Genomic DNA, 24,804 nt, shown 5'->3' with positions numbered 1-24,804 from the left:
GTTTCCCAGTAAAACTTCTGTTTTTCAATGGGACTTTTGAATGGCAAAAACAGCAAACTCACCATATGGAGCTTTACAGCTAAACAGTGCCTCCGCTGTCACCCTGTCACCTGCAGCCGTGGATGCAGGTGCCAGGGTGGGGGTATCGATGTAAGCGTTGCAGGGGCGGGTTAGGGCTCCGCGTGACCAAGGATGTGGGAGGATCGGATTTGTATAAAGTGGATCAGGGTCCGGGTTCCTCTCACCTGTCCTGCACTGAAGGACAGGACTGAAGCGAAGGCTCGTCTTCTTATTCTTATTTTCGTGCGCTCCTGGGAGTTGGTTTAATTTAAAAAAAAAGGAAGCAACGGGAAATTTAAACCTGCAGCAGCAAACTGCACGGGACTGTGACGATTTTCTTCCATCCATTAGAAAGTCTACAGCTGACAAGTGAGTGATTTTTTTGCTGGTTTAAATGGAAAACATTTAGACCGCTACTGTCTCTTGTTTATTCTTGTGGAGATATTAAAGTCCGTATGTTTAAGAAAGGATGATGATAATGGTATGTCAGTACATGAAGTGATTTTATTCACAGTGTCTAATGAAATCTTGATTGCAGTCATGAGCCGCTGGTTGGTGCTGCTGGTCAGTTTCGGGATCGCGCTTTTGGCGTGTTCTCGCTGCGGGCAGGCGCGCGTCGGACAGAATTCCGTCAGTACGGAGATCCTCGGGGACAGTGACGCGCTGCCGATAAACAGGAGCGCGTGGGAGCCGAGAGTGGACCTGACGGTGAGTCTGTTACCACGATGCGTGTTTCAGTCTGAGGGGGTTCACAGAAGTCTCAACAAGTCTGTGCTTTGAAGTCAATCAAATCAAACATTTGCCTCTCACACAATTTAAAGTCCCACTTCATGCAAATGTAATGGCAAGTAAGAAATGAGTGAAAAATGTATTTTTATAGGAACTTTCTAGTTGGATAAAACAAAGGGCTAATCAATTTAAAAGCCAAAACAGCATTGGTTACAAAAGCACATTTAAACAGATGACTTTTTAGCTGCTTTTTAACCGAGTCCACAGATCTCACTATTTACATATATAAATATGACTTTTAACTAATTTACTACTAATTAAAGTTAATTAACAACTTTAGCTAAACTTTTAGCTACAATGTTTCTAAACTAAATGGACAGGGGATTTTTGTTTGTTACGATGTATTTTAATATGTAAATTTTATTGACCAAACTATTACAATGTTACAAAGCTCATTAAAATTTTATTGGCCTTTAATCTTTAGTTGTATCGAAAACGTTAGTTTAGTTGACTCTTTCCTACTCCCTGTAAAGTTATGTGCTGCTGACAAAGCACTTTTGGACTCGGGTCCTTTTCATTGTTAAATAAAACACACACACACACACACACACACACACACACACACACACATATATATATATATATATACAGAGAGAGAGAGAGAGAGAAATGTTTATTTGCAGTGTTGTTGCAATGTTTCAAAAGCTTTATTGACTGAACATTATTGGTTACATTGCTTCAGTTTGACAGGAGTTTTGGTCTTTTTTTGTTGTTTCAAACGTTTGATTGGTGGGAATATTACAAGTCTGTATTCACTTTCAAATTACAGGTACCATCTGGGTTACCAGTCACTTATAATATTTACATGTTTCTAAACATTATCATCAAGAACATCACATTGTTTCAAAAAGTTCATTGGCCTTTTTTATCAGCAGGATACTGTTTCAGGTGCACTTCTCAGCTGTTATGATGCTGTAAGCTTTCATGATAAAAAAAAAACTATGATGATGTTTTAAAATTTCTTTGGCTTTCAACATCATCGGGAAGGATAATAAAAGGTTTCTTTGGTTTATCAACTGGACTGTTTTGCCCCAATGTACAGTTTTAAGTTGTAATGTTGAGGTGTACTTTAGAAGAGTGCTACAAAATTAAACGCTGATAATTCTGCGTTGAGCCTATGATGTCGCCTATGCAAGCCTATAATGAGTCGATGACATTTATGATCCATTGACAATCAGAGGAAAACTAGCCAGAAATGCATATTCGGATTTCAGGCCAATCACAATATTTGAAGACTGTGTTTATGTTACATGTAGTTACTTTTTCAGAGAGGTCTGCAGTTAAGACTTACCTATGGCGTAGATTTAGTCCAGAAGTATAAATCTCACATAAAGTGGCTCAGGGCACTGCAAGTCAGAGTAGTTTAAGCCCTCCGTTTGTTATTTCATGCTATTTTTTCACCAGTACGAAAAGATCACCTTAAATTACAAAACGAAAACCAGGTTCATTTGTTACTCTGTAATAATGTTTGTGTGTCTGTCTGCAGGTCTACCAGTGCATGAGTGACCTGGAGTGCAGAGAGGGGAACTACTGTCACACCTCCTCAAGACGTCCTGCCCACTCCCACTGCAAGACCTGCCGCAGAAGGAAGAGGCCCTGCCTCAGGGACACAATGTGTTGCCCCACCAACCGCTGCAGCAACAGTTTAGATGCTCCTCTACAGAAAACTTCAGTTTAACATTAATGACAATAAACTATTCATAATTAAAATTTTATCAAGTGTATTATCTCTATGTTCTTCCTGCGGCAGATATTTGTGTTCCTGATGTGGACGGCTTTGTGTCTGAGAGGATTCCAAACACTGATGGAGCGCTAAGCCCGCTCACCAAAAAGAAAGGCGGGAGGCAGGAAGCCAAAGGATCCCCTGGCAGAAGTGAGATTAGTGTTATAAACCCGCAGTATGTTTCCCCCTGCCTCCTTCATGTTTCTCTAAGGGTTTGTGTGTTTGTTTCAGGTCAGGTCGGGAATCCTTGCTTGCGCTCATCCGACTGCTTGGACGGTCTGTGCTGCGCCCGTCACTTTTGGACTCGCATCTGCAAGCCCGTGCTACGTGAAGGACAGGTTTGCACGCGACACCGACGCAAGGGGAACCACGGTCTGGAACTGTTCCAGCGCTGTCCCTGTGGGGACGGACTCATCTGCCGGACACTGCGAGAACCCGGTACCCAACTAGCTGCAGTGTCACGGTTCAACTTCTCGGCAACCTCATCTCGCTACTCCTCAGGACTGTCTTCAGGCTCTGCATCACCAGCCAAGGCAAGGCTTCATGTGTGTCACCGATCTAAATGAAGTGGACAAACCGAAAGAATGACTAAGGACTAGTGAGTTGCTGCTTTTGCCAATGACTTACCTCAGAGACAGAAAATGAAGACCTGTGGAATGAAGGGAGGGGTGAATAACATAACTTGTTAAATGCATGACAACACCCGTGGCCCCTCCCCCACTACATCTTACAGTGTTTCTACATGCTAATGATAATTAGCTTCCTGCCAGGCTGCACTGACAGGCAAACTCAGCAGGAAGTGAAACTCTTTGTGGTGCAGATCTTGTTTCCTCATTTGTGTCTAGACAAGCAGAAACCACTTTGAAATCCAGTTTGACCCCATTTGCACCACCACGAAAAGAACCGGTGTTTGATCCCTAATGCATATCTGCTGCAACTGCCTCCAGCACATGTATTCATGTACTGAGATTTTGAAGAAACCTGAAATGAAAAGGTTTTGTTTTCATATTCCCAAAACAAAGATAACATCATTACTTCGTTACTAAAGAGGAAAAATAGTTATCAAACAAACCTGTATTAGCTAAAACGTTGAATTAAAACTAAGAAGGAATACTGAACTCAATCTTCAAACACTTCTCCACAATTTCAACCTGTAAAGAAAAAAGAAAATAAGCTTTTACAGGTGTTAAACTAGGTGATGATTTTCAACTGAAGCACTCAAGAGGTGCAAATATTACTCTAACCCATTGGACTTCAGAGACCCAAGCGCTAAATTTTCTGAAAAAATACATTTGTAGTTATATAATGTTACAATAAAATAATGTTCCAAAACAGTGCCTCAGATATGTTAACCTTCTCTTCTTTTGTCAAATCAGAGGCATCTAAAAAAAAAAAATAATGTGCTTGATGCTGGAGCACGAAATTATACCAAGAACCTCCAAATTTAATATTTTCTTTAGGAAAATTTATAGTAATGATAAAGTAAGGAACCAAAAATTCCAAAAAAAAAAGACAAAATAATTCAATAAAATAATTCAAACAGTTTTTTACACAAACACATTTAAAAACATCCTCAAGTTTCAGGTCTGAGGCTGTCGAGAGGAATTACTTTCCTGTAAGTGGTGTCTGTATATTTTTGAGTTAATGTTGGTGTAAATATGTATCAGATTTAATTGGTTGTAGCACTCTGCTGATTTTATACCAGCAATTATAAAGGAAATTGTAATGTAACATAAAACTATTTGTCAATCTAAGTTGAACATAGTTGAACTCCTTAAGATTTACCTTTTAAGCTATATGGCTGAAAGTATGCCATGTTTGGAAAGTGTAATGTCTGATAACAACCCACAAGATTTAAGTTGTCATTTCCAATCATAATCAGTTATTTTTTCTGTTTCATTATTGTTGGGATACTTGTAAGATGCCCATTTCTATTGGATTTGTTATTGTTTACTAGCAGTTAGCTTGTAGCAAGTGGTAGCCTAGATCATAATAAATGTAAGTTGTGACTGTGATTGTTGTTCTTATTTGTTTTTTGTGTATCTAAACAACAAAATGGGCTTAAGTATATTTGTTTTGTGTGTTAATCTAAGATGTGTTAAACTGTTGTGGCTTTGTATAGAGCTAATGCTGCAATTTTGGTTAAAAGTAGCGTTTAGCATACTTTAGACAGAAAATCTATCATTAGGAGTTCTGTTCTGAACTGAGAAAAATTAAAGTTTTTAAGTAGAAAGGAGACCAGTAAGAAGGATCCCTAGGCTCTCTGGTCACTTGAACAATACAATGCAGTAAGATTGAACTTGAGTACATAAAACTAGTGGTTAAATCACATCCTTCTCATGCTTTAATATCTGTTACAGAGAGCCCTGCATCTGCTCAGACCACATGCTTATTTAATGTTTTTCCACTTAGCTGATGGGCACTGATAACACAAGCTAAAGTGGGAAAGGAATCATCTCCAAAGGTTTGTAAAGAAAGAGGTTAAGTGAGGTCTGATCTGATAAAAACCGTTTTAAAGGTCTACAAGAATAAAACTACAATCTGATGGCATGTGGGTATGACCATGTAAGGATTTGTTTGTTTGTTTGTTTCCTAAAACCTTCCTTCCAATTGATTGTGATCTTTTGAAGGTCTGGACAGGACAACAGAAAAGAACATGTGTTGGTTTCATTGTGGCTGGTAGCTGCTGGGCATAGCTGTTCTCGCTCTGTGTATGGTTGTCATAAAGATAACAAACACACACAGTGTTTTCCATACCCCTCCAGCTGTGTTTCCCAGCTTCCCTGTTCACATATATTCTGCGTGGGTGATTTATCTGCATGAGCGTCACGTTCCTCGTTTCCTTCCTAAGTTTTCCTTGTTGCTCTCATGATAACCTGATTCTTAGCTCTTAGCTTAGTTCCTCCAATCACCACTTGAGGCTGACTCCAACAGAGAGTCCATCCCAAAGAATCCATGTTAAAATAAACTAAGCATTTATGGTTTTGGCCTAGATCTAATCCTAATCTGCCCCTTCATACTAACATTACCAGCGGGTGATTTCTTTGTTATTATAACTTACTTTTTAAAATTGTATTAAGGTTTAAACTTTGCATTATTATCCGCATGGTCAAAGTGAAATAAAGCAGGATATAAGACAACATCTAGTCTACTATATGTATATGTTTGGACCAAACCGGTAAAAATCCCCTTTCTTCTACTGTATTGAAATGTAACTACACAATTAATCAACGAATTAACTTAATGTAAGAAAAAGAAGCGTAATTGCAACAATATGTCTCGGTTTTTCTACATGACAATGAAATGCAGCTGTAGTAAATGAAAGAAAGTGAAAGTGTTTACAATTACAAAACCATCATTTTGGTGTCATATGAGGCTGCGGCTATGGGGCAGGTCTTTATTGGTAAGAAAAGTTGTAAATCTGTTAAAAGAAAAAAAAATACAATTAAAAGTTAAAAATTTATGTCCTCCTTCACATTTTCCAAAGTCGTCCAACAGGCTAGATTGGAGTGTTTGCCAGGCCACTACTGGCCCCCAAGTCTAATGTTTCACACCGCTGGTGTAAGGGCTCACTGTTAAACATGTCTGCATTTTCTCCAATATGTTTAAATTGACATGGCAGTAACACCATAAATTTAATGTTTTGAGTGAGTTTTTAAAATTAATTTTGTGTTAGTTTTGGTTTTATGGCAACCAGTGTTGGGACTAACGCGTTATTAAGTAACGCGTTACAGTAACTACGTTATTATTGTGGTAAAGAGCACGGTAACTAGTTATGCCAAAACCAGGAACACGTTACTCGTTACTGGGATTTAGATAGGCTCATTATTCGTTACTTTGTGTGGTGGCTATCGCGGAGCTTCCACAGATTCAGTAACATTAGCAAGTGGTGGAGGCCAGCAGGTGGATGAAGGAAAAGGGAGGCAAGAGGAGAGACCCAAAGCGGCCGCCGGTCCGAGTGTCAGGTGAACTGAACTTCAGGTAAGAAGTTATGACCTGCAGTCCATCTGGGTCAGATATAAACCAAGTTTAGGAGGAGTTTATTTTCGTTGTGCTGACTTTTCCGTACTGCGTGCTAGCTAGCATGACGGAGTTTCTATACAGCGGGGTGGGTGCTATGTTACTGATGTTGAACTTTATTTTGTTCATAAGGTTAATTATTAGAGTTGCCAACCGTCCCGTAAAAAACGGAATCGTCTGGTATTCAGAGAAAATATTACGGGTTTCTTATTGAGGTGAAAAGGAACAGTTTGTCCCGGACTTCAGCTACAATGAAAAAGGCACAAAGCTGGAGTTATTCTGTGTCTTTATGCTGCAGCTGCCTCTTCTTCTTTCATCCTCTCACCCTCCCTCTCCCGTTTCTACTTAAATCATGAAACTGATCAATGATCAGCTGATCGGCTTTTCTCTCTTGTTTGTTTATCGCCCACTTTGCGCCAGAAAGAGGAAACCAGCGGATGTCGCGCTAAACAACAGCAGCACGTTTAAGCTTGATCAGCTGTTGTTAGAATTTATTTAATATTAATTTCTACTATCAGCTGATGTTTGCTGGAGCCACAGCTGTAAAGCTGCTGGTCATGATGACGGTTTGGTTATCTGGTGAGAGGGAAACATGAAGATGAAACCAGGAGATGTCCTTACTGAATCATCAGAGCTGTGATGGAGAAACAGGTTTACCTTTTAGGTCACATGAATGAGTTGAAGGGAAGTTATGAACTGTTTCTGAGAGACAAATAACACCAGGATCCTTTTCTAAGTAGCTGACAGCTGGTAATTGTGCAGGGGCGGGTCTAGCAAAGTGTTGCCAGGGGTCCATGTAGGACATTAAAAGGGAAAGGGGGGCAGAAGGAAATACTTTCTTATTCTCATTTCAAATGTCTAGCTTTTAAAAAAATAATTATCTGAGTCTTGCAACAAACAATTGATAGATTGATACATATATACCATCAGAACAGTGTACATCACTGTCACAACAGTGTTTATTTTCATTCAAAGGCTTTATGATTTTTCCTATAATGGTGGGCCGGTCTCTAGTCAAAATGCCCGGGACGATTTTTTTGTCCCAGTCCAGCCCTGTATGCAGCTCATCTGCAGTCTGGTGTTACCTACATCTTCCTATTCAGAAGGCAGAATTTCCGAGTTCTGAGTACAATCGAAAGCACCACGACTGCAGTTTTTGTGTTGGATGTAAAAAGCAGGCTAGGATAGAATCAGGCGTGGGATTTCTCTCGTGGAAATGTGCACATTATCTTTTCCTTTCTATTGGTAGGTGGCACAGTGCACTTGTGGCAAGTAAGCAAGCTAGAAGACTGACAGTCTTGCTGGGTATCCAGTTACGGAAGCAACACATTAACAAGAGAATTCTGAGTAAAACCAAAGTTACTTTCCCTAGTAACTAGTTACTCTGAAAGTAACGAGTAACTTGAAGTAACTGAGTTACTTTTGATAGAAGTAACTAGTAATGTAACTAAGTTACTAATTTAAAGTAACTTACCCAACACTGATGGCAACACACCGTGAGTACTTTTCAGTCTAAAGACATAAAAATAATACATGTAACGAATTGCAGCATTATACTGTAATTTGCAAGTGTTTACAGTGTAAGTACCATTTTACAATGTTATAGTAAGCTAAGTTAAATAGTTAAATACTTTAAATCTACATTACAGTAACTATACGGAGGTTCACTGTAATTCCAATTACCGTGAACAAATTGTAAATCAGTGATGAATGAGCGATGTATTATCAATGAGCTGCAGTCTGTCATAAAATGTCTTTTCATTTGACTTTTTCAGGAAAAACTGAGAGTAGATGATTGCTCTGTCGGACAGTTTTCCCTTAAAACCTGCTTCATTATTTACAAGTCATGAATTCTGTTTGCCTGTTGGTTTTAGTTGATGCAAGCTGACAGAAGATTTAATCACAACAGGTAACACAGGGAACATCAGTGTCAGGAATTGCACGGATGTTTGTTGCTTTTATAACCCAATAAAACTGCAGCGAGGCACAGATAGGACCGGCAAGTTATAGTTTAACCAGTAACCACTCCCGTAAATACACATTCAACCTCCCATATCAAGCATATGCAGTCCTTGAACCTTTTGCCTTTCCTGGTAAAGTAAAGCAGGTAAGACTCACTTTTGTTTAACTACAGTTTCAAAGCCTTTAAGTTAAAGAAAATATTACTGTTCATGACCCTATGAGACCTCTTTCTTAAAGGTTAGTTAGTGTAATGAGTTTTTTTTTTACAATTAGAATAAAATAATGTCTCAATAAAACTTTGACTAATTAATTTTATAGCTCCACTCGTTTGTCCTTCGACTTCTGTTGGATGCAAACTGGATCGGTCTGGGATACTACTCAGTCCTGACCTTAGCTTAGTACTGACAGGTGCAAAGCTCGAAGAAAGCCAGAAATATTTATGTACCTATAAACTTAATGTATGTGTTGTTATTTTTTTTTATCAAGAAACCATCCAGCCTATTATAATAAGATTAAATAGGAATAAAAGTTTTACATAAAATCTCTTTTTGAAATGTATTTTATTTGCTCTCGCCCTGCCTTTAACCTTTGTGTGTTGCATCTAACACTATGAAATTAAACAAAAAAGCTTAAAATCTGTTGATTTAATACCTGATATTTGTATGAGGTTGTAAAGTATTTATATCAAATCTCACAATATGACATTGAATGAGAAAAGGCTTTAGAAATAAAGAATAATCAGTGTTAAACAGTGTGTGACTTTTATATTAAACACTGTGAGACGTGTATTCAGAAGACTTTGTTTTTTCAGATGGCTCTCAAAGCTGAACACGGTCAACCTGGAAACAGCCTCTTTGATTTCCTCAGCAGGTGGGTTAATCATCATGGTGATGGCAAAAGGGACGTGCTGGTCTTGAACGTGGTTTTGCTAGGCGGCCCTCAGAGTGGGAGGAGCTCTGTGGGGAATGCTCTTCTTGGTCAGTCCTTCTACAGAACTTTCTTTTAAATACATTTTGCTTTATGTCTCTTTTGATGGTGTATCCATAGAAACATTTCCCAAATTGCCACTGAGTCTGGACTCCTTATTTTGAAGTTTGGCCACACCCATGCTTGTTTGTTTAGATCCAGTGTCCTGTACAGGTGCAATGCTGGTGCAGACTGGTATACCAGAACTGAAGCACAAACTCCTTGAATGGGCTTTGTCACACAAGAAAGCTACAGTATTTCACAGTTCAGACACTTCAGTTAGCCACCTGTTTCAGAGTCAACCTTGCAGGCAAAGAGGCCATGTCCCTAGCGCCAGTGCCTTTAACTGGAAACATAGTATAAAAAGGAAAAATAGAAACCAAAATTGTTCTTTGTATCAGGCTGTAAACATATTTGTTTCTGCTGTAAAGTTAACATTTTAACATGGGAGCCTTTGGAAACTGACACTCTTTTGAAATATATCAAGTGGACATTAGAGAAACTGCAGGTTTAATTTTTTAAGCCCTGAAAGTTGGTTCTTGTTCATTTAAGAAATATGATGAACATAAGAAATGTAAAATTATGGACAAGCTCTATTTAGAATCACCTTTCTCCTTATAGCACATACACAATGATAAATTAACTTAATCATGTAAAATCACTAAACGTGATTTGCTAAGGATGAAAAAAAATACTACAGATTTTTGCATCTGACAGGTGGAGACGAATTCCAAACAGGAAGAAGCATCTCAGGTGTGACCACTGAGTGTCGCCTCCTCTGGCGCACTTTTCCACGCTTTTTCAGAAGACAGGGGGTGGAGACTGACATGATGCTGAGAATTGTTGACACGCCTCCTGGAGTGCCTGACCCACTGAGCATCCACCAACTCTGCCCTGAAGGCGTGCATGTGCTCGGCATCGTTGTGAGAGCCGACCTGCCGCACGAAGGCAAACACCTGCAGCAGCATGCAGAGGTACTGCGCTCTGTGACTCGGATATCAGGCCCCTGAGCTCATGGTCATCTTGTGTTATTTTTAACAGCATTGTCTGCATCTGCTAATTGTGTTTGTTTTCTGTGTTTGTATTTTGGCCTTCAGAAGCTCCTTGGTCCAGAATGGCATCAGCATTCCATACTTATCCTCACGCATTCTGACCACCTGAGAGAGACGGGGCTTCAGCCTTCAGCCTACCTTGCCCAGCCCTTTACTGGCTGGCTCAGAAATCTGGCTGGGGAAATAAGGGGCGGGGTCTGGTTCCTAGATAACACCAGTGATTGGTCGTCAGTCAGAGGGCGACCACTCAGAGACCAAATTCTTTGCCTCTCAGCCAAGAGCCATCACAGGGCTCTGACCATCAGGACCTCTGTCTGACACCATGTGGGGCCTTTATTTGGTTAATCTTTAAATCTGAAGTCAGCTTCTTATCACATAAAGTTATTTGTGGAAAGAAATTATGTATTTCTTTCTTATGGCTGCTTTATTATTCACTTAAAGTGTTCGGTATTGCTTTAACTGCTTTGTGTTTGAACAGAGACCACTGACACCACACAGTGACAAGTTTGTTAAACTCTTCATTTACAAAACACCTGAAGAAACAGGTGCTTAGTCACAGTAAGCATGTACCGCAGTGCTGCACAGGATTTTCACAGTTACACAAACTTCTATCTGATGATGCAGTTGGTGAGGGAGGGGGCCCTGCACAGCCCCTTGCCTTTCACCTCAAAGCTACATCCTTTGTAATTGGCCACGCCCCTGCCATCGACCTGCAGGTCCGGCTGGAGAAGCTCCCAAACTTTCTCCTTGGACTGCAGCTCCTTGTCCGGCTCACCTGAACATGGGAAGAGAAAGACAGTGAAGGAAAGTGAAAAAAAACCCAAATGTTTTTGTGGTGCAGATACAAAACAAGGACTTTATCTCCTACTTTTTAATTTAACAAATGTATTTTATTCACAGGCACAACAAACTATGGCTTCTTGCAACTAACTATCAAGGTTTTAACTGACAACGACATGATTGGATTTCTTCCCGTCCGGAAAATGATCATTACTTTGTTAATGTTTAGTAGTAAGATGCAAATCTGTGTCGTTGTTACACCAGAGTCCAAAAAATTTAATCTGTGTCTATATTCTTTGGTTTATAACATATTTTAGAAATTTGCATCAAGATGAATTAAAGTACATCTTTTATGTCTTCAGTCATTCACGAAGAGTCAAATGATTTGATTTCTTTTAATTCACATAAGGAATAAAGTGAAAAAAGATCATGTCAATCAATTATTTCTAGCTCTCCAGATACATTACTATAAATCTCTATTATGGTTATGCATCCTCTTTCTGAATGTGTGAATGTGCGAGTGAATGTGAGTGTGAATGGTTGTCTGTCCCTGTGTGTTAACCCTGCGACAGACTGGCGACCTGTCCAGGGTGTACCCCGCCTCTCGCCCTATGATAGCTGGGATAGGCTCCAGTGTTCCCTGTGACCCTGAGAAGGATAAGTGGAAGCGAATGGATGGATGGATCCTCTGTCTGACACAACCTACTTTAACTCCTTTCTCTTTAAGCCCACTTTCGAATGATTGGTTGAATTCTTTGCTGAGTGGCAGCTTCCAGTGATTTTTTCAGTTATACTTGTTATTGCTTTGCTTCTTTGGGTCAGAAAAGTATAGAAAGTTGTGGACATTGATGTTTACTTTATTTTTAACATTTTTAGACAATAACTTTTTAAAATGATATGATGCAAGTCACTTGCTAATCAGAAGGTCGGTGGTTAGATCCCTGGCTCCTGTTCTAGATATCAAAGTATTCTTAGCATTATACTGAACCCTCATATGTCCACCAGCGTTTGAATGTTGGGTTAGGGAGAAAAAAATTATTTACATGAATGTATGTGCAAATGAGGCTTGTTGTAAGAAAGCTAAAAGTACTTTTATTGCACCATGTTTATTCACTCATGAGCTGCTGTAACTAGAATCAAATGGCTGAACTGCCACCTCAGCATGCAAGTGTGTTGCAGCAGGGGCACATGGAAAAGTTGCAGGACAATGGCCCTTGAGGACTGGAGTTTGAGACCCCTGCACTATTTACCGAAAGTACCTGCTGATTTACCTGCAAAAGACATTATGGAAAAAACTAAGTCTAATTTAAAAACAAATTGATCAATTTCAGCAGCATTTTCTTCTTTATACTCATGCTTGAGGAGATGGTATCAGAATCTTTAGTCAGTTTAAGCTTTAAAAACTGTCGGCAGAGAAATAAATAATAATGGATTGCATTTATATAGCGCTTTTCGAGAAGCTCAAAGCACTGTACACTTCCATTATTCATTCACACACTGGTGGAGGCAAGCTATAGTTGTAGCCACAGCTGCCCTGGGGCAGACTGACAGAAGCGAAGCTGCCATATCGCGCCATCGGCCCCTCTGGGCATCACCAGTAGGCAGTGGGTGAAGTGTCTTGCCCAAGGACACAAAGACCGAGACTGTCCAAGCTGGGGCTCGAACCGGCAACCTTCCGATTACAAGACGAAATGCCAACTCTTGAGCCACGATTGCCCTGCGTCTGTTTAATCTGAGTTACAATCGCTTCTATAAACTGCTTTTAAAACTCTGCTTAACTCAGTCACTGTGTTCATATATTTTAATGCTACATTGTTACCAGGGTAGTTGAGAAAAGTGACCCTGTCTCCTGGGGTGGAGCCTGTGGGCGGGACTAACAGTTCAACACAGTCATCCGAGATGCAGCAGCAGAGGAGGCGGGCCTGGGAGACCACGCCCTTCAGCTTACAGGCCTTGACGTTGCATAGCAACACAGCTAAGGAGCCCTGAAGCTACAGAGAGAAAGAAACTATTTTGTTTTGTAAGCATTAAATAGAAGTTATTTAGTAGAAAAGTAAAAAATACTCGAAATGCTAAGCAGTATATGTTAAGGGCAAATTATACATTTATAATAATAAGTAATAATATTTTTTAAAAAAACTATATTAATTTAAAAAATTAAAATGTCATCAATATACTTACTGGAAAAAAATTTCAGTACTCTGACAAAAAATGTAAATGTAAAATAATAACAATAATATTTTTTATTAATATTGTATTTTCATTTAGTATACTGTATATAGCCTATTTAAAGCAATAACAAAGTTGATGATAGTTTTCAGTATAAAGTCACATTACCTCCTCAGGTTTTGCTTCCTGTCCCACCTTACTAACCACCGTCCGGGAGCTGTTTTCTCCCATGTCCACCTCCTGCACAATCATGGCTTCGGCCAGCGGGTGGACGCGGGCGCTGAGGATTCGTCCCACCCTCAGGTCAAGTCGTGACACGTCAACCTGGGACTCCATCCCCAGGGAAAGAAGGTCCGAGGTTGAACGAGCTGAGTAGACAAAGAGAGTCAGTAATTTTATTTATATTTTTTGCTATCTCGTTTTATTTGACTTTGTCTTTCACTCTACTCTCACCTTTCCTCTCTCCTCTTCTCCTCCTGCTGTGTTTGTCTCTCCGCTCATGTGAGGAGGAGGAAGAAGGAAGAGGATTGACCTGAAAAGCACCTGTTGCACCAGCAGGTGAAGACGGTTGATTGGCAGCTGTAGTAGAGGTAAGGTTAGGGGTCTGTGGAGCCGTAGGGAGCAAACTTTTAGCTGAAAGAAAGACATGGCAGTGCCTCATCAGCAAATAAATGCAAAGACAACTTTCTTTGCTAATTTTGGTTCTATATATTACTACATTCAATTTTAAATGAAACCACTCAGATGCAGCTGAAGTGGAGACTTTCACCTTGAATTCAAAGGGTTGAACGAAAGGACTGCATGAAAATATGAGGCAGTAAAGTATTTTCAACACAATCCCGTCATTTCAGGGGCTCAGAAGTAAATGGAGAAATTAAATAAGTGAAAATACAATGTTCATTTCTAATTATTGTTTGAAAACCCTTTGCTGGCAAGTCTTGAAATTATTGACATTGCAAGAAGTTGCTTTTCCAACTTTTTAATGCTCTACCAGACCTTTACTGCAGCAGCTTTCAGTTGCTGTTTGTTTAAGGACCTTTCTGACCTTTCTTTCCAAAGTTTAGTCTTCAACAAGTGAAATGCTCAGTTGGGTAATAATCAGGTACAGATTCTGTACCCTGATATATTGCAGTATTTCTATTTTCTTAATATCTTAGTTGTATTCTTGTATTCTGCATGATGACGTGCTTTATTCTATGTTTTTGGATGTGATCTGTTGTATATGTGGCCACACTAAGACAAATTCCTGTCAACTGTCTACAATAAACATGGACCATGTCTGACAACACCCTTAAGTATGACAAAAGAGTGCAACAACAGTGGCATGGTGGCCAAGTGGTAAGGCGTTGGTCTAGTAAACCAAAAATCATGGGTTCAATCCCCATCCATGCCTTCTTACAAAGGATGTCTTCCATGTTCAGCGTCTTGTAATGTTAATGTCACATGGATGCTGAAGTTTCACTGGTAGTAATGATATATCCTATGATGTCCTCTACAACCTAATGTGACTTTCTAGTCTTCTTGAATGGAGCATTCTGGTATCGGCAAAGTAAACAGTTTTTGTCTTTGACATCAGAATTTCCAAAATCTTTGCAACCAAGGTGAGCAGAAGATTGTCTCTGAATGGAAAACGCAGTAAAGCTACAACCAGATGGAATAAGCAGGAGAAGAACTTGAAGTTCCACCACTCAGGCAAAATAGTAGAATATCCAAAAACATAGAAAAGTGATTTCAAAGGCACGATGTTTGTTTGCTGTTCTAATGTATATTAATTTCTGCTGCAGCAACCAGGTAATGGGGTCAAAGTTGGAGTAAACAACATTGTGCTTCATCCAGGTGTGGTAGCCAAGTAGTAAGGCGTTGGTGTCTTATACCAAGTAGAATGGGTTCAATCCCCATCCATGCCCTTAGTGCTTCCTTGAGGTGTTGCATGCTATATGCCACATCACAAGGCATTACTTAAGTTACCAAAGTTGCTGTCTTGATTGTTTCATAGTTTTTAAGCTTTGCTGCAAATGAAAATCTCTGTTAGGCATCACCAATGTTTAAAGTCACTTGGTGATGTTCAGAGACTACTGTCTCTGTGTTGCAGAAAGTAATCTTATAGTTAGAATTCTTGAGGAAGGAAAGGCACCAATGAATGTGTTATTGACAGTTAATAACAGAAAACATGGCTCAGAAAGTAATCTAACCATACTCGAAGACAAGTATTGGTCCAGGTAGTGATTTAATCCTCTGCATGTGCTCCTAGTGACAGAGTTTAAGCATTAAAATCCAACTGTACTAAACTTAACTGACAAGGCACCCGAGAAGGGGTAGTAGCTGGATAGATGATGCATTTTCTCCTCATTCCCAACGCAGGCATAGTGGCCAAGTAGTAAGGCGTTGGTCTCGTAAACCAAAGATCATGGGTTCAATCCCCATTCATGCCTTTAGTGAGAGTTTATAACAATACTGAATGTTTACTGACCGATGTGTCCGTGATGATACACTACCCCAGTTTCTTACCCAAATATAGTAGTCAATGAAACTTGTAATACAAAAAACATTCGACTAAGTTAGACTTACAAAGAGTGAAATCTGTTTCTTAGCCCTATTTAACCCACACCAAGGATTTAGGATAGCATACACACGCCCGCCCTAAACTGGAAAGTTTAGGTGGGAAGGAAGGTTCCATTTCCAAAGAAAGTGGTGGCCATGAAAATGAAGTAGTGTAAACATAGCATGGCTGCCAAGTAGTAAGACCACAAATCTTTTGTCTTTTAAACCAAAGATTGTGGTTTCAAGCCCCATTGATGCCTTTACTGTATAGTTGAGCTTGCTCTGGATTTGACATTGGCTACAGCTGATGTCAAGTGATATAACATGTCTACTTGAAAACAATAACTCTATTTTACTTTAACTAATTGTAGATTTAATGAGACACTTTCCTTGCTTTTCTGTGAAAGTCACCACATGTCACAGACAAAACTGCAATTTTTGACCTGTCACGATTTCAATGTCAATCTATTATGGTGCACGGCAGTATGAAAAGTGTATGTACCGGCACGTCTCCTCTGTTTATCCTGCAGCTGAGTTTTCAGCTGTTCAATGTCCTTCTTGAGTTTGGCATTTTCCACCAGCAGCTTTTTTTGCTCTCTGACAGATGCCTGCAGGACTGAAACACACGAATAAGAAGGTTTTATCACACCCACAGTGGGTTCATTACCTCTTGATACCTAAGTCTTCAATTGATTATTAGTCCTTCATTTACAAAATTACAATGGCTTCAGAGTTGGTGATTAACTCTATCATTTGGCTGATGGATAACTGAATAATAAACAAACTCTGCTCTTCTGTCTTACGAGCTTTCTCTCTGGTCAGCAGAGCGTGGGTTTTAAAGTAGTCTATGATCTGCTCCCCATCCTCTGGATCCAACTTCATGACAGCAGCCTCCAGACTGACAAACAAAACAGACACACAAAAATAATTACTGATGCTGATCTGGAGGAGTAGTCAGATTTCATTTTCTCAGGTACAATGAAATGTCATGCAGGTTATATAAAAGAGACATGCGCAATTGGGATAGATTCTTTTGCAACCATTAACTAGATAAGTGGTTCAGAACATCAATTGATGGTCCTTGTAAACATTCCAGATGCACCAGTTGTTATTTAGTTACCATTGTTGTTGTTTCCAGTGCCAAAGACGGGGCTCCCAGGGAGGCTAACCACTTCAGGCCTGTGGTTTTAACTCAAAAGCAGTGGAAGGACTGTGAGAGTCATGTTTTTCAATTTCTTGAGTTCCTTCAATACAATTCAACCTGCACCGCTGAGTAAGAAGCTGGAAAGCTGGAGTCCATCGTCATCTGACTACATAGACTATCGATTACCACACCAACAGATTGCAGTGCGTGAGTTATGTGTCTGAGGTGATGCTATGAACCACAGGGCCGCATCAGGGAATGGTCCTCTCTCAGTTCCACTGAACTTGAGACACAAAATACTAACTGTCACCTCCAGAAGTTCTCTAATGAAACAGCCATCATTGGATGTCTGTCTGAGGGAAATGATTTAACGTATATGGGTCATCAGATGTGAACAACCTGCACATCAACACCAGTAAGATGAAAGACATGGTGGTTGACTTCCAGAGAAACCCACCACCCATCACACTGGTGAACATCTATGGCTTGGACATTGAGGTGGTTGACACATACAAATTTCTAGGTTTTCACCTTAATGATAAACAGGACTGGTAACACAACACTCATGCTGAAGGGCCAAAATCAGCTCCATCTGCTGACTTTGGCCCTTCAGCCCTTCAGCGTGTGTTTTCCTGTTAGTATTTTCTTTTAAATATATATATATATTCTAATTTACTTCATCTCCTAATCCTACAATTTTCCGATTGTAGGATTAAATCAAGTCTATATCTACTTAGGACCAGATTAGCAGACAATAATAAACTCATTATAGGCAACATTACAGGGAAGAAAAATCCCGAGCCACACCTCGTAGTGACTTCACTAATGCCATGTTGTTGTGTTTGGGGCATTTACTCCTTTGTTCCAGTAAAGAGAAATCTCAATACGTTAGCTGTCCAAGAGGTTGTGAATATTTTTCATCTTGGAACTGACTGGAATGGAGATGAATGGTAAGAACTGTAAAGAAACACATGGCATGATGGCCAAGTGGTAAGGCGTTGGTCTCGTAAACCAAAGATCATGGGTTCAAATCCCATTCATGCCTTATGCCTCGTATCTAACAAGATTGAATGCTTCAAGGACCTTGTCAATCTGCTGTGTTTGTATGTATATACTGTCTACCTACTGGAATCGATTGGAGTTGGCATTAAACTGATTACCAGTTTCAGATTTGACTGAAATTCTGTTTACTAAATGTCTCTGGAAAGAAAATTCTATAAGAAAGTCAGTGTTGGCAGTACATAAATGTCCCACAGTCTTCAATGGGACATTTAAGTATAGTGCTTCCTGTTGTTTGAAAAAGAAATGAGATGCTAGCATTTTGAAGCAAAACAGATTCCCATTCCTGGGCTCATCGCAGAGGATGGAAACTTCAACGGTGAAATCCACACAGAGGCCAGTACCTGACCACTGATTCTCACAACCAACTGCAACACAAAAGTTGGGTTATCGGGAACTTACACTATCAGACAGAGCACGCTCCCTCTGAAACAGAAGGAGACACACACACATACATATTATACGAGCGTTTAAAAGATGTGGTTTTCTTAAGTGGGCCTTCATTAATGCAACAAAGATGAACAGGAAAGATCCACAGAAGAGTGGATAGCAGCAAAGCTGTTACAGTATATTCATAGATTTAGGGATGTCACAAAAGCTCCTGGAGGGTAGTCCAAAGATTCTGTCCTTGTAGTGTCTATTGTGAGGTGCAGAGAACCCAAAAGGGTCCAAAGTACAGAGTGGTAAACCTCCATGTAGCTTAACTACTTAATGATTGACAAACAGGAGATGATGTCACCAATGTGCTGATGAAATGTTTATATAGATGATATCTTACAGGAGGGGAAGTGAAGGGTTTGTCTTTGCCTAAGGCGAGCACATAAACACACATTGTGAGATGTCAGAGTTAATCAAAGACAGGTTGTTTTTTGTGGGCTTTTTGGATCAAAACTGAAATGAGTCACCACACAACACTTCCTGTTTGATGCCAGACATCAAACTCACTGCCCACCTCTGCATTATGAATAGTTTTATTCAAATATATCCAGAAATCTTGCTCGTTTGTGTAATTTGAGCTCAGGAGAAACTTATTTTTACTGTTCTTTCAAATGTAAATGAATTGTGTTTATATGGGACCTAAACATCCTCTATGAATTTAAAAAGGCTCATATGATTTGAATATTTCACGCTTAATTTGCTTTCTTTGGCAACTCAATGCCATAAAAGTCTAAATGATAAAGATAAAGATATCTTGGTCCTTGCTCTGGGACATTGTGCACTTTAATATTCGGCACATTTGGGCAATTTTGAGAAGCTGCGGGTTGGTTTCTCACACAAGAGGATGCTTAAGTACACCGCTCACTCTAACACTGATTTGTAAAAAATTTTGAATTTGCATGTTTAGTTTTCATTTTATAACTTTGAAGGGTTTGCATATGCAGTGGGCTGAAAATCTGAAACATGTTTTTTGGCTTTTAGAGTTTAAGGCAAAAGAGGTTAAAAGGAATCTGGCAATTGTTAAGTGAAGAGCAAGAGACATTTCAAAATAAGCCTTCCTGCATTTTCTACACATCTGCAAGATCATTTTCATGTTGTTCACGAATCTATATCATTAATGTTATTTATGGGGAACTCATATCAAAAAAAGAGCTTCAGCTGAAGCAAAAGGCCAGAAAGGTGCAAAGAGTCTGAGTGACAGGCGAGAGGTCAGTGTGAGTGTGTCAGCAGCTTAACTAATTAACTAATCTTGGTCCTGACTCCATCATTATGTTGCCTTGATTGTATTTATTCTTTTAAAAAGCAGCCTAAGACTCATTTATTTAGATTGGCTTTTAATTAGATTTGTGCTGTATGTTTGATTATTGATATATTTTATGTATTTCCGTTTTTATATTACTGTGAAGCACTTTGTGGTTTTTATCCTGTGAAAAGTGCTATATAAATAAATTGATTGGATTTTGATTTAAGACATTAAAGCACAGAAAAAGCTGTCAGGTAAGTTTACACAGATATTATCTGTGGAGAAAAAAATAGCTCCCTATTTAAATCCCACAAGACCCTGACGGAGCTCTCCACTGTGGCGCGGTCAGCATTTACATACACAAACACACTCCAATGTCACCGACACATTTATCTCTGTAGTATTAAAGCAAATATCCCCTTTAACAGCTACTGTTATTGTAAGTGATAAAGAAGCAAGTAAAAAGAAACATGCCGGCAGCAAAAGTCTTTGTAAACCAGTGAGGTAATCTGGTTAATTATATGATAACTGATGAAAGAGAGGTGGCATTTGTGCTTGTGACTGCAGGGAAGAAATGAGTGCTGTAACAATGTCTACATTAAAATCAGGGGAAGTTCTGCTCTTGTGCTTATTTGGTCACAGTTATAGCCAAGCTGCAACTTGAAAACGAAGCCAAACCCTACAGTTTTTAAATGTCTCATGGTCCACGTTCAGTGTGTTTCGTTTTGCTTTCCCTTTGGTGTCATGTTTATTTGTATCAGCTGTGTTTGCCCTTCTGTGCATTTAAGTCCTTGGTCTTCCTTTGTTCATTGTCAGGTTGTCTGTTTGTCTACCCCTGTGTCCCCGGTCCCTAGTTTTTTTCCACTGTCCCTTTGCTTTGCTCTTAGTTTAGTTTTTCCTAGTTTAGATTAGCTATTTGTTTTGGTTTCTCTTATTATGTACCTTCGTCTTTTGCCTTAATAAATGGCTTGCCTTTTGTTATTAGGTTCCTGTCTCCACGTGTCGCCTGGTTCCTCTTAAACAAACACAGAGTTTGCTGCCATTTTCTCTCACCATCACAAAGGTTACTAGGTTAATACCTATCTGAATTTAACTTCTTAGTTATATCAAAAATATGGAATTATATTAATGTCATAATAAATACGCAAGCAAAAACATAATCTGAGCAAATCATTTTATTTCACCAATTATATTCAACAACCCACTTTTATTTTCTGTTTGACACATTTTTATATTTATTTACTCACAAATCCAAATAGACTAGGATATCAGATCCATAAAAAGACTAGTTGGTTTATATTTTATATTAATTTAATTCTTTTACATAGGATTTGGTTTCATAATGAATTTTATATAATTGTTTTATTTATGAATAAATAAAAAAAATCAACATGAAAGAGGGAATATGTGCTACACATCAGTTTTGAGGATTTATTGACATTTTGAAAGTGCAGTATGATAGTTTACCCACAGCTGTTTGTATTTCTATTGTGCAGCTGTGGATGTACTGGTTTATCACCAAGCTTCATTTTAACACTGAGAAACATCTTAAAAAGTGCAGAATTCAAGGGCCCATTTTGAACAAGTCCCTTCCAGTCATGTTTGTGCAGTTACATGTTTTTGCTGCAGACAGAGCAACTTTTTGTTGCCAGGTTTAAATATTTGTATTTTGGTCAAACATATGATTGCCAGATTCTGTTGCACACTTCCTTTGCAGGTCCTCGTTATGGGTTTTCTTTTTGTTATGTTTTGTTTTTTCATTTTTTAAATCATATGAGCTATGTAATACTGTAAAACACATTAATGGGACAGCACTGCAGAGGCTTCAGAACTCACCTCAGAATCCTGTGGTTTAAATATTCCTTCAGTGTTAAATAATCCAGTGACAGTTGTCAGTATTTCCACTGCTGCTCAGCAGACCTTTAATGATTAATTCAGCAAACTTTAGTTTTCAAATTCTAAAAAAACTGTTTAAAACAGCGCTGTCATAGTGTAACTCAGTTTAAATCAGTAACCTGAAGTGTCCATCAAAATGAAAAATCACTTTACTTTGGGCTCTGCAGGATTCCTCTCCAAGTGCAGAGATACCTGCAAGAGCGTAAAACTGTAGCAGCATGTGCAAAGCAAACACTTTCACATGTGCGATGGCTTCGGTGTTGACATGGCTGCTGAGTTCTACCTTGTGAGGAATTTAATTGCGCCCGTGAAATGAAATTATTTGCTCGAATTATGTTTTTGCTATGACATAATGTCATATGACATTTTGACATTAATATAATTCCATAAATGGACCAAAGAAAACTTCATTAAGGATCCACCTACACAAAAACACCCACAGACATCCTGTGTCCACACTCTGATGGCTCAGATCTGTTTTGGTGAGAAAAGGGGGGCCTGACCAATATCAGCATAGGCGTAAAAATAACTGACGTGTGAAAGGACCTCTGAAAACAGCACCTTGCACCACGTTGAGTGTCTTTTTGAAACTGGAAAACTACAATTAATGTCCATAAACACAAATAGACTCGACAGATTCAATTTCATGACCACCAAACACATACAGCAGCTACTGAACAGCTGACATGCAGAGAGACACAACAGCTGCAGCGAGGCCTGCTGCTAAAAATATCACCGAATGGCACACCACACACTCACACATGACAACGCTCCTATTTAATCCAACAAAATAATGGAGAAGAAAAGACGTGAAAGGAAAACAAATTTCTGCATCTTTTAAAGGGAAAAGAGCTGAATACCATGGAAGAATTTTAAATATTAAACAGCAAGACAATGATGAGGTTTTAAAAAGACCCTAACAGCCCAAACTTTTTATACTCCCAGTTCAAAGAAAAATGTTAAACATGCCATATACAGAACAGTTTCATGTTTAGTATATGACAGTTCCTCAGCAGCTTTACAAATAGATTATACAGATTCAGCCTTTACATTTCCACTCACAGATCCATGTTTGCAACTGCCTACAGAGCAAAGTGAGGATTTGCGGAGGATTAAAAGTCACTCAGGTGTTCGTACCTGGGGTGAAACAGGTTGTCGGTGTTGTCCATGCTGCAGGATGTTGTTGGTCAGCCAGCCGCTCACAGACAGAAGCTCGCCGAGAGTGTGTGTTCGCCTCTGATATGCTGTGTGTCAGCTGTCAGCTTCCATCTCCAGCTGGAGGTGAAAGGTCAAACACCTCCCTATTTAAATCCCACAAGACCCGAGAGGAAGAAATGACTGGAGGTTACATTTACACTCAAGTACTGTACAGTTTTGAAATACTTCAGGTGTTTTCATGTCTGATGTTGATCTCAGACACACTGACTTTGAAGACTATGAATTGTAAAAATGTGCGTTTTGTCACAATTTCAACTACACATTTAAATATAAAGCATGGCTGTCACAAGGTTGTTGTGGCTCACAATAAAAAAATTCACAATAACAATGTTATTACAATATACATCGACGTATGAATGTGTGAAAAGGGTATGAACCCTTCTGGGTCAATTTGCATCTGTATGTTTAGAAGAACAGTAATGTGTGGCCCCCAAGATTCACCTCATCTATCCATCTGCATTAATCTGAGACATGGACCTTTCTCAAAACCGACATTAGCAAATTGGAGGTGTTCCGAAAGCGTTCCCTTCAAGCAAATTCTTAGGGTGTCCCTTTCTAGATCACCTAAGAAATGAGAAGGTAGCCCCTGATCTAATGACCAGTCGCCAGTTGTAAAACAAACACAGAGACGATGACTTTGATGGTTTGGCAACGTATGACAAATTTATGGAAATTGGATCAAGACTAGCCCAGTGGAAGGTGTAATGCTTTCCGCCAAAGAAAACGTGAAGAGTCCACATGAAGGAAGACTTTTAAAAAAAAGTAATACCTTCCATCGAGGAAGCCCACATCATAGCCCCCAATCACAAGAAGTGAAAGCAAATCATGAATGAGGTCCAAAATCCAGCAGCACCTACAGCAGCGTATTGGTTTCGAGGACATCTTCCTTACCCAACTAATAGCTAAAGGACAAATGCAGGAGGAGCAGAAGAAGAAGAAAAGAAACAGAAAAACAGAAAAAACACCTGTCATTCAGTTCAAGGACTGTAATGTTCAGAGTGGAGGCATAGGCACCCACCCCCCAATTCCTCTTAGTCAGCGGTCCCCAACCCCCGGGCCACAGATCTTCTTTTTTGGTACTGGTACTGGTTTTATTTTGTTGTATTTATCCGCGGCACCTTATAGGCCAGTCTGTGAAAATATTGTCAGACATAAACCAGTCTGTGGCACAAAAAAGGTTGGGGACTACTGCTCTTAGTAACAGATGCATAGCAACAGATACATAGTAACGATAATCTTCTTAGACTTATTAGACTTTAGATTCCTTTAATTGATGACATCTCAGAATCTTGGCAGCCAATGTCCTTTCCTCTGACATTAGCAACAATGCCACTACAATTTCTCCAGAAATAGCAGTGTGGTTAGAAGATACATACTTCTGTAAACTTAAAACACTGAATAATAGCAATAAACCATTCATTACAATAATTTAAAAATACTGATGGTGCTTTTATATTTCGATGACCATCACTTTTATTTACAGCAATGCTGGAGAAAAATATTTCGATATTAGAAGTTGCAGTGTTGTAATTCCACTTTTCTCCACTAGATGGGGTTAAAAACAAAATAACTACTTAAAGGACTTCCAGTCGAAATGCGTGTTTGGATTGCAGACAAAACATCAATATCAGGGTTTATTTCATATTCTTTATTTTATTTTACTTTAAAATAAGCACCAGCCTCAAAATTCATGTCCATAATGTGTATTAATAGGATAATTTTGACTTTTTTTTGCAAATGATCT

The 24,804-nt window shown here is 39.2% G+C and overlaps 3 protein-coding genes and 3 non-coding genes across 6 annotated transcripts; 5 read left to right on the top strand and 1 right to left on the bottom strand.

Annotated features, from left to right (window-relative positions):
• Positions 1–267: 267 nt before the first annotated feature.
• Positions 268–4,587, top strand: LOC146713404 (dickkopf-related protein 2-like). The gene is made up of 4 exons (XM_085447840.1): positions 268–429; positions 599–768; positions 2,336–2,492; positions 2,600–4,587. Exons 2-4 carry the CDS (start codon positions 601–603, stop codon positions 3,136–3,138), a joined length of 864 nt encoding a protein of 287 aa, XP_085303966.1. The 5' UTR covers positions 268–429; positions 599–600; the 3' UTR covers positions 3,139–4,587.
• A 4,778-nt stretch (positions 4,588–9,365) lies between these two features.
• On the top strand, positions 9,366–10,999 carry LOC146713403 (GTPase IMAP family member GIMD1-like). Its single transcript, XM_085447877.1, has 3 exons — positions 9,366–9,531; positions 10,238–10,494; positions 10,618–10,999. The coding sequence occupies exons 1-3, from the start codon at positions 9,366–9,368 to the stop codon at positions 10,888–10,890; spliced, it is 696 nt and encodes a 231-aa protein (XP_085304003.1). The 3' UTR covers positions 10,891–10,999.
• A 74-nt stretch (positions 11,000–11,073) lies between these two features.
• aimp1b (aminoacyl tRNA synthetase complex interacting multifunctional protein 1b) lies at positions 11,074–23,100 on the bottom strand. Its single transcript, XM_085447805.1, has 7 exons — positions 22,980–23,100; positions 16,866–16,960; positions 16,565–16,678; positions 13,975–14,154; positions 13,690–13,889; positions 13,172–13,343; positions 11,074–11,347 (listed from the first exon to the last, which is right to left on the bottom strand). Exons 1-7 carry the CDS (start codon positions 23,009–23,011, stop codon positions 11,181–11,183), a joined length of 960 nt encoding a protein of 319 aa, XP_085303931.1. The 5' UTR covers positions 23,012–23,100; the 3' UTR covers positions 11,074–11,180.
• trnat-agu (transfer RNA threonine (anticodon AGU)) lies at positions 14,843–14,914 on the top strand. Its single transcript has one exon. It is a non-coding gene; the product is annotated as a tRNA-Thr (tRNA).
• Positions 15,882–15,953, top strand: trnat-cgu (transfer RNA threonine (anticodon CGU)). Its single transcript has one exon. It is a non-coding gene; the product is annotated as a tRNA-Thr (tRNA).
• On the top strand, positions 18,180–18,251 carry trnat-cgu (transfer RNA threonine (anticodon CGU)). Its single transcript has one exon. It is a non-coding gene; the product is annotated as a tRNA-Thr (tRNA).
• Positions 23,101–24,804: the final 1,704 nt, after the last annotated feature.

This window comes from Copadichromis virginalis, linkage group LG3 (genome assembly GCF_057382275.1).
Source record: "Copadichromis virginalis isolate Kocher_CV1m ecotype Utaka linkage group LG3, C_Virginalis_male_GT1.1, whole genome shotgun sequence".
In the NCBI taxonomy this organism is placed as follows: domain Eukaryota; kingdom Metazoa; phylum Chordata; class Actinopteri; order Cichliformes; family Cichlidae; genus Copadichromis; species Copadichromis virginalis.
Note: the sequence above shows the minus strand (reverse complement) of the source record. Positions and strands in the feature narration are given on the sequence as shown.